This window comes from Heterodontus francisci, chromosome 1 (genome assembly GCF_036365525.1).
Source record: "Heterodontus francisci isolate sHetFra1 chromosome 1, sHetFra1.hap1, whole genome shotgun sequence".
Classification (NCBI taxonomy): Eukaryota; Metazoa; Chordata; class Chondrichthyes; order Heterodontiformes; family Heterodontidae; genus Heterodontus; species Heterodontus francisci.
Genome location: NC_090371.1, coordinates 281828226 through 281840918, shown reverse-complemented (window position 1 = coordinate 281840918; position 12693 = coordinate 281828226). Strand labels below are relative to the sequence as shown.

General features: G+C 43.9%; 1 protein-coding gene across 1 annotated transcript in view; it reads left to right on the top strand.

Moving 5' to 3' along the window:
• LOC137377065 (alcohol dehydrogenase class-3) overlaps positions 1-10801 on the top strand; it is a 32747-nt gene extending 21946 nt beyond the window's left edge. The window contains exons 6-9 of the mRNA XM_068046303.1: positions 1486-1746; positions 3410-3545; positions 7630-7768; positions 10578-10801. Of these exons, the coding sequence (XP_067902404.1) occupies positions 1486-1746; positions 3410-3545; positions 7630-7768; positions 10578-10602 (561 nt within the window). The 3' untranslated portion in view covers positions 10603-10801. The remainder of the gene's footprint in view (positions 1-1485; positions 1747-3409; positions 3546-7629; positions 7769-10577) is intronic.
• Positions 10802-12693: the final 1892 nt, after the last annotated feature.

Sequence of the window (12693 nt, the reverse complement as noted above, 5' to 3'; positions counted from 1 at the left end):
ATATACGAATTGAGATATTAAAGCTCCTTATTTTTTTCCCTAGCCCTCATGCACACACACACATCCAAAAGCCAGTTAAGCGGGAAAAAAGGGATTTTTGTTTACAGCTGTTTCAAGTGAATAAAGGATTTTTTTTAAAATTAGACTGCAGTGATCTGAAAGGAACTTCTTTGGTTTGGTGAGGTGTCCCAAAGTCGAATAGTTGGATGCCACTCGAAGTCTTTTAGGCGAGGTTGATGAACAGTCTGTGTTGGGTTGGTGTTCAAAGACATTAAACTGCAGAAGGCTTCACATAGGTCTTCCATCAGGGGTTTAGCAACAGGTGTCAGTTCTCACATTCGATGCAAAAGTCCTTTTAAAGATGCAAGGTTTCTGCAAATTCAGGGTTTCGTCAGAAAATGCAGCAGGCAACAGTACCACTTCATACAAGCTTTTGCTTTTCAAGAACAAAGTTTTTTTTTACAGAGTGGCAATACTTGCCTGGTGTTCTTCTGATCTCCTGGCAGGTCCCAATCAAATTCCAATTGCCTGCTTTTGTCCAAACCTACTGGCTTTTTAAAGTTCAAAAATGAAACTAAAATTTCCCAGAAACAAGTCACATGCTAAGTCATACATTCTCTCTTGTCACACAAAGGGTAGCTCTTGGGCCAAAACCCCCTGTGGTTTCCTTGAAATCACCTGCTTGCCAGTGCTTGTTTACAAATTCAACTTTTGTTGAACTTCCTTTCAAAAACAAAACACCCAAAAAGTCAGCCTCTTCAGTTTTAAAAATACAGATTCCAAGTTTTCCCAAAAAATATATGGTTAGTCCATAACACTGTGCACAAATTGGATGCCACGTTTGTTGCATTACAACAGAGACTATAATTCAAAAGTATTTAATTGGCTGTAAAGCGCTTTGGGAGGTCCTGAAATCATGGAAGGCACAATATAAATGAAGTCTTTCTTTCATTGGTTGGGGTATTGTCATGTCACTTACTTGAGATACACCTTAACCAGGTGCAAATGTCTTAGCTGGCTGCTTGTTTCTGCCCAGATTTACAGGCACACTTGAGATGCTGAAAGAGGTGACTTTGCCATTGACAATAACAGAATTGACAATTGACCAATGGAAATTGGGTTAGCGTCATTTGTGTGAATTTTAAAAGTGATTGGAGTTTGGGCAGTAAGCAAATGTGATGTAAGCTCCCAGTTCGTTAAATTCGGGTCAATTTGATATAAATGAGTATTCATTAAGCATTGCACCCTAATAGCAGGCCTCGCAACTACCTGGGTCATGGTCTGAAGTTCAATGCTTCAGTATCTTCTGTTTTTGGGAATTTTAATCCTGTCGATTATTGTGCTTGTTGATGAAATAGAATGTCACGCTGGGGAGGTGAATGTAATTCTGTTCCAGAAAGGTTTCTGGGCAGGGAGGAGAAACCAGGCTAAATTCCTCAGTCTGTTTAACTCGCTGACTTGCTTTCTTATACTGTCCAACTCTAGGTTGAACCAGGCTCTACCTGTGCTGTGTTTGGACTGGGAGGAGTGGGTCTGGCAGCCATTATGGGATGTAAAGTCGCTGGTGCCTCCAGGATCATTGCGGTTGACATCAACAAAGGGAAGTTTGCAAAGGCGAAAGAGTTTGGTGCGACCGAATGCATCAACCCCAAGGATTATGAAAAGCCCATTCAAGAAGTTTTGGTTGGATTAACTGACGGTGGCGTGGACTACTCCTTTGAATGTATTGGTAGTGTCACTACCATGGTGAGTGATGGCTTTGTTCAGTAATTCCAGTAGCCAATGGCAAATGTTAAAGGCAGGCTGACACTGTTCATACCTGAGACCAGATGTCCCAGTTTCATTTAAGTGAAACATTTATGCAAAGATCCAGCACAGGTGCAGTAAGCCAAACCGGTTCCTTGAACCTTTCTGCCACTCATTTAGATCATGTTTGATCTGTATCTCAACCCCAACAACCCACCTTGGTTCCGTAACCCTTTATGTCCTCGCCCAACAAAAATCTATTAATCTCAGTTATGACGTTATCAATTGACTCCCAGCTGCATCAGATTTTCAAAGTTTCACCATTTTTACACGATGGTGTCGTACATACGGGACATTTTTAAAAATTCTTTCGTCACAGGTAGACCAGACCTGGTAAGGATGGCAGATTTCCTTCCCTAAAGGACATTAATGAACCAGATGGGCTTTTACAATGATGGTTTCATGACACCATTCCTGAGACTATCTTTCAGTTCTTGATATTTATCAACTGAATTTAAATTCCAGCAGCTGCCGTGATGGGGTTTGAACCTGTGTCCCCAGGGTATTAGCCTGGGCATCTGGATTACTCGTTCAGTGACAGTACCACTGTGCCACCTTCTCCCCCTTAAATGCAGGACAGGCCGAGAAGATGACATTTGTGACTCACTTTCAGCTTTTAAAATTTATATATTTACATAGCACCTTTTACCATAGTAAAACGTCCCAAGGCAATTCCCAAGGAGTGATTATCAAACAAAATTTGACACTGAATCACATAAGGAGATATTAGGGTAGGTGGGCAAAAGCTTTCTTAAAATTTTAGGGGGTGTCTTAAAGCAGGAGAGAGAAGTAGAGGGTTGAAAAGATTTCGGGAGGGATTTGCAGAGCTCAGGTACAAATGAAAGTAGTGGAGTAATTAAAACCGGGGATGAGCACAGAGATATCAGAGGGCTGTAGGGTGGAGGAGGTTACATGATAGGGAAGGGCGAGGCCATGAAGGGATTTCAAGACCAGGATGAGGAGAGACTTAGGGAGGGATTTCCCGAGCTTTTAAAATCCAAGTGTATTGTACAGAACTAAATATAGAATGTCTAACTGTAAAACGGGGACCGAATTAAGTCTGTGAGCCCTGCATCAATTACCCTTGCCCTCTGACCCTACTACATTTGGTCCCGTCTCTCAAGCCTCGATTTTAAAATTCTCAATCTGGTTCTCCAATCCCTCCATGGCCTCGATCCTCCGCATCTCTGTAACCTCCTCCAACCCTACAACCCACTGAGATCTCTGTGGTGCTCCAATTCTGGCCTCTAGTGCATCCCTGAAGTTCATTGCTCCACCATTGGTGGCTGTGCCTTCGACTGCCTAAGCCCTCAATTCTGAAATTCGCTCTCTGCCTCTCTTGTTCTTTAAGATGCTCCATAAAAACCTACCTTTTTGACCAAGCTTTTGGCTATTTGTCCTAATATCTCCTTATGTGGCTCGGTGTCAAATAAAGCTCCTATGTATGCTTTGTGACATTTTACTACGTTAAAGGTGCTATATAAATGCAAGTTGTTCCTGTTGTGAACATCTGGAGATTTTTGACATATAAAACTTGTTTGTATTTTTTTTCTCTTTCCTCTTCCCTCCATCTTTAAATCACCCAACAAAAAACAACTTGCAGAGAGCTGCCCTTGAAGCTTGTCACAAGGGCTGGGGAACCAGCGTGATTATAGGGGTGGCACCTGCAGGACATGAAATCGCAACTCGGCCCTTCCAACTGGTAACTGGCCGCTCTTGGAAAGGAACTGCATTTGGAGGTAAAATCTGTATGTTGTGTCTTTGTCAGCTCTGTGAGCTATAAGTGGCTGGATTTTGATTTTATTTAGTCTTTTCTTTTTAAAAAAAACTTCAAACTAAATCATTCCTAAAAAGCATTCATTTTCATTGTGCCAGAATGTTTCTGCGCGCATGGGAAGAACAAAAAGTGGGCGGCAAACAGTCTGAGACACACAGTTCTTTATTACCAGTCATGACCATCTATTTTTCTTATTCATTCATGAGATGTGTGCCTTGCAGTCAAGGCCAGCATTTATTACTCATCACTAATTGACCTTGGGAAGGAATACAACTGAGTGGCTTACTTGGCTGTTTCAGAGGGCAGTTGGGGGTCAACTACATTGCTGTGGGTCTGGAGTCATATAGAGGCCAGTTCAGGTAAGCTTTCCTTCCCTAAAGGACATTAGTGAACCAGCTGGGTTTTGAAAACAATCCGTGGCCACCATTACTGATACTATCTTTTTATTCCAGATTAATCTCATGAATTGAATTTAAATTCCCCAGCTGCTGTGGTTTGAACTCGTGTCTCTGGGTCATTTGTCCAGGCCTCGGGATTACTCATCTAGTTAGATAACCAATTATGCTACTGTGCTGCCAAATCTGGATTGCCCATGTGTACCCCACAATTGGCGGCTGGCCCCATTTTCTCACCAGCTGTAACTTCCGCTGTGCCCTGGTGACTAGTTTTCCACTCCAAACATCCAACCCCCAGCACAAGTCCTCAAAGTCATTTTAACCCCAGAAAAACCCTGGTTTGCTTCCTTTTCCTTAAGATAGTATCTGTACTTAAACTTAAATTTTAAACCGGGGGTAGAGTTTCTGCTTTGGGCACAGTTGGGACATAGGGCATAAGATGTGCGTGAAACGGGTGCCGTGGTGGGATTTGAACCTGTGTCCCCAGGCATTAGCCTGGGTCTCTGGATCACTAGATCAGTGCCATTACCAGCACACCACAGTCTTCCCATGGCAGCCAGGGAATTTAAATTCAAATAATTAAATCTCGAAGAAAAAGTTAGTATCGGTAATGGTGACCATATAACTTCCAGATTGTCTCAAACCCTTTTGGTTCACTAATGTCCTTCAGAGAAGGAAATCTGCCGTCCATACTCGATGTGTCTTATCCGTGACTCCAGAATCACAGCAATGTGGTTGACCCTTAACTGTCGTTTGAAACAGCCCAGCAAGCCACTCAGTTGTATTTAAGAAGGTGGCTCACCACCTTCTCGAGGAATGGGCAATACATAAACCTCTCCGCCTTTCTCTCCTTTTAAAACACTCCTTAAAGGTTGCATTTGCTGACAACACGACCACTAGGTAGCGCAGTACTTGCACATGCGCAAATGCAGGCTCTTCAACTGGAACTTCAGTGTCTGCGATGTTCAGGCAGCTGCCAGGATTAAAGATGGCACTGTTCAATTTATCACAGGAAATGCACTTGGCTAGATCATTCCAGCAAACTAACCTTACATTATATTGGATGGAAGTCCAGTAATATGCTATGTAGTGAGAGGATACTAACTGTAATCCTCAGATCCATTTAACATTCCAGTAATCCTATTAAAGACAAAAGGAATTTTATGATTGAATTTCCATTGGAAGATAGTGAATTGGCACCCTGATCGATGGAAAAGAAAATCGGGCAGAGTATAAGATGTGCTGCCAATTCATTATTGTAATTCGTTTATATGACTGACCAGGACTGATTTCACCCAAACGCAGCTACTAGCTCCCAGCCCACTGGCCGCTGCCCCCGCCTCGGCAACTCGCTTTCTCCCCATCCTACCCACCAGCTGCTGCCTCCCACCACCCCCCCCCCACTTCCCTGGCCGATTGTTCCCCGCTTCTCCCCCACCCCCACCAGCAGCTAGCTCCAGGCCGCTTCCCTCCTCTCGGCCACTCGCTCCCTTGTTTGATTGTTCTCCACGCGCCGCCCAAAGAAGCAAGGCGGGCCGCAAGGGGTGACGCGGCGATGTAGGAGCGAGTGCCCGAGAGGAGGGAAGCGGCATGGCTTAGAACAAGCGGCTGGGGGTGGGGGGGGGGGGGGCGGTGTGGGAGGGCGGTGGGGAGCGAGTGGCCGCAGAGCTGGGTGGCGCGAAGCGAGGAGCAATCGGCCAGGGCAGTTGGGGGGAGCAGCGAGGTCTGGAGCGAGCAGCTGAGGGGAGGAAGCATCGAGGCTGGATACCTGATGACGCCTTATCACGCATGCACGAAGATGGACCTGGCCCTGCATGGTGACGCCACTAATTCCTGGCAAGATGTAGCTGCGCATGTGCGCACTCTGATGATTTTAGCGGGTTGGTGCATTGTCAGGAATCACTTTGCTCCTTAAGACCGAGCTCTTTGACCGAGCTTTTGGTCACCTGGCCTGATATCTCCTTATGTAGCACCATGTCAAATTTTGTTTGATACTGTTCTTGTGAAGTGCCTTGGAATGTTTTACTGCATTAACGATGCCATATAAATGCAAATTGTTGCTTTTGTGTGCGTGTAGTCTGATCCAGGCTGATTGAATCTTGAAGCAGTTTGAAAGATCAGGAAAAAGTGTAAGTGAATAGTTTTGGATGTAATTCATTTGCTTTTAAAGTTCCCCGATTTTTTGCACTGATTCTTCCCGATTAACGCTGATGTAACGAACAGAAACTCTGCTCCTCTGTATATTTAACTTAGGATGCGTATATTAATTGTACAGTTCACTATATTTAATTGCACTCTTATTGCACAATATTTCTTGATGTAGCTAAAAGTTCAGAAGGTTACCAACTGTAGCAGTCTGCTCCTCGTTCTATCGATCTCTTCCTGTTGTAAAATAATGGGCTGAATTTTAATCGGTCTCTGCAGCAGCACCCTTTGAACTCAGCAGGGTGCCCACATTTAGCGGCCGCCAAGGAGCCCCCGCGATATTTTGCGCAGGGCTCATTTAAATAGTGGGGGCGGAGCGCCGGCCCCCAGTGACGTGTAGGGGCGTTCTCTGTGTCCGTTGCCACCGCACAGGCATCATTTTTAGAGGGCTTTAAGCCCTAACAATTTTATTTGTTAAAGGGAAAACATTATTGATTTTTATTAAATATAAAATTGAGTGGAGGCCCTTCCCTAACCCCCCATAGTCTTTTCATTGCCGGAAATGACCATCAGTTGATTTTTCAAATACCCGAACTTTCCCTCCCCCTCCCCACCCCAACCTTCAATCTTTTGCTCTTCAGCCCCTTCCCACCACCCCCACATCCAATAAAAATTGATTTTCCTGCTCCTCTACCCCTCCTGCCCTGAAAGTTTTATTACACCCACCCACCAGGTTCTCAACTCGGAACTCCGATGGGCAAGCGAAGGCAAAATGGAGGCCGTAAAATTGACGTGGGACGGCATGCAAGTTCATTTGAATATATTTAATGGCTATCTACATATGGAGATGAAGGGCCCGCCACCAGACGGTGGGGGGGGGGGGGGGGCTGCACCGAGGTCCCACCTGCCGCTGGTAATATGCGGAGGACCCTTCTCGACATCGCGGGTCAAGGCGGGCCTCTTCCCGCAGCATTTTACTGGCGCCTGCGATGCAACCTGCGCCATTGAGGGGCCAGTAAAATTCAGCCCAATGTTTCCACCTTGCGTGACAATTTAAATTTTCCACTTGGGTAATTAAAAAAACCTACACGTCTGCTAGCAAACTGTTTTATTTATGTCGTTTTGAAATGGATCATTCTTAGGGTTTTACTAGTGGTTATCAGTTTTTTTCACAAGACAGAGCTTGTGTGTAATTGAAATATGACCAACACGCAGACTGAGTACCATGTTGGGAGAAGACAAAAATACTTTATTGAAGATGTACAATGACAAATCAGCACAGAAGGAGGCCATTTGGCCCATCATGCCTATGCCAGCTCCCTGAAAGAGCTATCCAATTAATCCTACTTTCCTTCTAGCCCTGCAGATTTCTCCCTTGAAAGTATTTATCTGATTCCCTTTTGACAGCTATTATTGACTGTGCTTCTACTGCCCTTTTAGGCAGTGCATTCCAGATCACTTGTAGTTGAGACTGTGTTGATCACATTTGCCCCTCGTATTGTACAGGATGGAAGAGTGTGGAGAGCGTGCCCAAGCTTGTGAAAGAATACATGGCTAAGAAAATAAAGGTGGATGAGTTTGTGACACACACGCTCCCATTTAAACAGATCAGTGAGGGTTTTGAGCTGATGCATAGTGGAAAGAGGTAACTATTTTTGTTCCTTTTTTTTTCTTTTTACTTACCAGTTGACAGAGAAGTAATTTTCTCCCAACTTCTTCAGACTGACAAAAACAATAATGGAATAAAATCGGAAAATGCTGGAAATACTCAGCAGGTCTTTCCCCAGTATCAGCCCCTTTTGCCTTGCATCATCATCATCCCTTTAGTCACTTAATCTCTCTTGCCTTCCACCTGATCACAAACCTTCCATTTTGTTCTTTTTCCCCCACCACCTCCTCTGCTTCTGTACTTGTTTAAAACTTGTTGCATCTCTAACTTTCTCCAGTTCCGACGAAAGGTCATCAACCTGAAACATTGGCTGGAATTTTACGCCACTCTGACGAGCGAGATGGTGGCGGGGGGGTTGGCCTCAAATGGAGCGGGAGGCACCGGGAGGCCTTCCCGACCCATTCCCGCCACTTTACGCAGGGTGGTGGCGGCGAACAACGGTCCGCCCACCCAAGGCCAATCTAGGCCCTTAAGTGGCCTTTGCCCACCCCACATGTATTTTACGTGTGGCAAGCGGGCGTCCTGGAACTGGGAGAAGCTGCTTAATAAAAGCAGGCGGCTTCCGAGCGTCCCGGGGTGGCCCTCATGTTTGGGCACCCTGTCATAGTCATGGAGTTATACAGCACAGAAACAGGCCCATCGTGTCTATTCTGGCCATCAAGCACCTATCTATTCTAATCCCATTTTCCAGCACTTGGCCCGTAGCCTTGTTTGCTATGGCATTTCAGGTGCTCATCTAAATACTTGTTAAATGTTGTGAGGGTTCCTGCCTCTACCATCCCTTTAGGCAGTGTTCCTGATTCCAACCACCCTCTGGGTGAAATTTTTTTTCCTCAAATCCCCTCTAAACCTCCTGCCCCTTACCTTAAATCTAAGCCCCCGGTTATTGATCCCTCTGCGAAAGGAAAAAGTTTCTTCCTATCTACCCCATCTATGCCCCTCATAATTTTGTATACCTCAATCAGGTCCCCCCTCAGCCTTCTCTGCTCCAAGGAAAACAACCCTAGCCCATCCAGTCTCTTCATAGATGAAATGCTCCAGCCAAGGCAACATGTGCCTGATGGAGGGCCGCCCCCGGTACCCCAACCACCTCCATGACGCAGCACGCCCCCCCCTGCCCCCAGTCGAGCACCCTTGCCTTGCCGGGGCTGGACCGATTACCCCCAGCAAGGCAGCCAAAACCTACCTGCCTTCCTGGCTCCCAGGCATCATCTCGTCATGCTGGGCTGCAGTCCCAGGAGTTGCCAGCGCTTATGGTGGTGCTGCTGGGACTAAATTCTCAGCCCGCTGATTGGCCGGCAGCTCTATTAGGCAGGACATCCCACCTCACCAATTAAAGCCCAGGGCCCTGCAAAATACGGGTCAGATCCTCAGGTGAGGCAGGTGCAGGCCGGCTCCCGTCTGCCTAAGGTAAAATTCTGGCCATTAACTCTATTTCTCGCCACAGATGCTGCCTGACCTACCACGTAGTTCCAACATCCGCAGTATTTTGTTTTTATTATGCTGATGAAATAGGATGGGAATGTACTTTTCTCTGCTGTTTGCTATCTGTGCAAAGAAAGTTACTTGCATTGAGGTTCCGATTTATTGGGGGAAGGAGAGAAAATCTTGTTTTGGTAATTTTGATCTATCTATCTTCAGTGATTCTAATAGAAAGCCATATTTGAACTGTGGGATTCATCTTGATGGGAGTAGAGTTAACTGCAACTACTATGGCCAACATTCAAATATATACATCTAATACCACTTCGATAACAAAGAACAACTTGCATTTCTGTAGATAAAAGCAAGAAATGCAGGAAATACTCAGCAGGTCTGGCAGCATCTGTGGAGAGAGAAGCAGACTTTGCTTTTCTCTCCACAGATGCTGCCAGACCTGCTAAGTATTTCCAGTATTTCTGGTTTTTATTTGATTTCCAGCATCTGCAGTATTTTGCTTTTATTTTAACGCATTTCTGTAGAGCCTTTCATGACCTTAGAACGTCCCGCAGTGCTTTTTCAAAGTGTAGTCAGGAAACACGGCAGCCAATTCACACACAGCAAGCTCCTATAACAATGTGATAATGTCCAGACAATGTTCTGAGGTGTGGGTTGAGGGATATATATTGGCCAGGAGAAATTCCCTGTTTTCCGAATGGGATCTTTTACAACCACCTGAGAGGCCAGATGGTACCTCCGCCAGTGGAGGATCATTCTAGGTATTGTGTTCACAAGCATCTGACCCAGTGGCAAGAATGCTACCTACTGAGTCACAGTTGACAAAAGGAATTTACAATAGCTGCTGTTAAACTGTTGAGCGAGTTGAACAGCATCGAATTTAGAAAATTGGTTTTTCATTGCATTTTTGATTATAGACAGTATTGCTTCCTTTCGGTATAGAGTAGTGAGGAGTTTAGTTGACATAACTATAGATATAACTCATGAATTTCAAAGATGAGAGCTCACGTCTGATGCCTTGCTCAGTCTCCTTCTGAAACAGAATAGTGGAGTGACGAGCTGTAAAATGCGAGATTCTTTCAAAACATGAGATTTAATGGGTACAAAAGTAGCACACAAACTTTAACGTTTGCGGGCATGTCTTGGTGTACAATAATAACAGAAAATGCTGGAAATACTCAGGTCAGGCTACAATCTTAATAGACGAGTCCACCCAGCCTTTTCACTTTGGATGATTTGGGAGTGGGAAGTAGTAAAATGTAATGCAAATTTAAATCTGAGATTGTACTTTGATTGTTTGTGTGTGATGGTTAATTTTATTTTCTGTTTTTTTTTTCTCTAACAAAAGCATCCGATGTGTCCTCTTATTTTGAGGTCGATGTCTGCTAACCAGTGACATACCTGTTCATTGTGGAAGGAGTAGTTTTGAAAATTGCTTTAAAAAACTTCAATTTTTGTGAGATTTTATACAATTTAATATACTTTAATAATTTGCCACCTGTTATCACAATCATTAATTGTTTAACCCCAGTTCTGGATTCTTTTCCACATTAAACTAGTTTATGAAAAGAATGTCTCTCTCATTACTTTGTTCTAAGACAATATTAAACAGCCACATGTCTCAAGACTCTAAACAGAAGTTCCTGCTTTTATTGCAGAGTAAATGGAGTTGGAATATAATGTGAATCAGTAACTTACCCTTAGAAACTGTCAATACTTTCCCCCTAATAACCCCAAAGCACAAGCAGTTACTTGCCCAAGCGATGAGTGGCCATTGTGCCAGCTGTCAGCATGCCAATGAACCCATCAACTTTGCTAAGGTTAATTCCTGGAACTGTTTAGACTGTGCCAGGGCAGATAAAATCGGACCCTAAATTTGGAACAAATGGTAACCCCAGTTGTTGTATCACCAATAACCTTTCATTTTCATAAGAACTGTTGCAGGTTGATTACTAACAGTTGCTTGAACAGGGAAACTTCTCCATATACAGTTAACCTCTGTGACAGTTCATTACTCAGTGAGCATCTCTGGGAAGTCAGCCTGCTTAATACGGTTTAAGTGGTTTAGATTTTTTTAGATTTAGAGATACCGCACTGAAACAGGCCCTTCGGCCCACCGAGTCTGTGCCGACCATTAACCACCCATTTATACTAATCGTACATTAATACCATATTCCTACCACATCCTCACCTGTCCCTAAATTCCCCTACCACCTACCTATACTAGGGGCAATTTATAATGGCTAATTTACCTATCAACCTGCAAGTCTTTTGGCTGTGGGAGGAAACCCACGCAGACACAGGGAGAACTTGCAAACTCCACACAGGCAGTACCCAGAATTGAACCCGGGTCGCTGGAGCTGTGAGGCTGCAGTGCTAACCACTGCGCCGCCCTATTCAATTTCTTTGTAATTGATACCTATTGTAATTGGGAATTGTCAAAAGGTCTATTCTATAATATAAAATCATGTTCTGTCAGTCATTCTGGGTAATTCACTCACATCCTTTCATAGTGAAGTAGCAGAGTTTCAAGCAGCTAATTTAAATGTACAAACTTTGCAGGGACATTTCTGTTGTCATAACTATAGATATGGCTTATGGATTTCAAAGGCAGTAAGTGAAATACCTCATTTCTACAGTGCCTTTTTACAAGCTCAGGACATCACAATGCTTTACAGGCACTGAAGTACTTTTTGAAGTGTAGTCAATATGCTGATGTAGGAAAGACAAATTACTAAATTGTATTAAAGTTGTTGTGCATTGCTTTCATACAGAACCATTGTATTTGCTAATGCCATTAATAATTTTATAGAAATTATACATAATACCACACCTTTCCTGACAGTAAGACTATATAGTATTAAAAATAATAGGGGAGCTCCAATAGTATGTTTAGTTTATGCTCTCTTTAAAGGCAACTAAGCCTGATCTATTCCAAAGTCATTTAGATCGATGCTGCTTAAGAAATTTGTAGATTCTGTGCTACTCGCAAATCTCTGGTGCCGGGCCATGAGGTGAAAATTATGAAATATGTAAACAGGCTAAAAAAACAAATAGTAAATATTCCAGATGATTACTACTTTAAAGGAAACCTGTGCCCCCTACTGCCTAGATTGAAGGACAAGGGCAATAGGTACATAGCAGCACCACCACCTACAAGTGACACACCAGCATTTCCTTCATAGTCAAAGGTCAAAATTTTGGAAGTCCCTCCCCAACAGCACTATATGGACTGCAGCAGTTCAAGATGGCAGCTCATCGCCACCTTCTCAAGGGCAATTAGGGATGGGCAATAAATGCTGGGCTTTCTGGTAATGCCCACATCCCACGAACAAACAAAGAAAGAGAAAATTACCCTTTTCAGAGATAGTGACTTTTGAGATTAAAGTACTGGGCAGACTCTAAACAAATAAATCATCAGGGATAAACATTTATTCCTGAGTACTGAGAGAGAAAGAGACTAG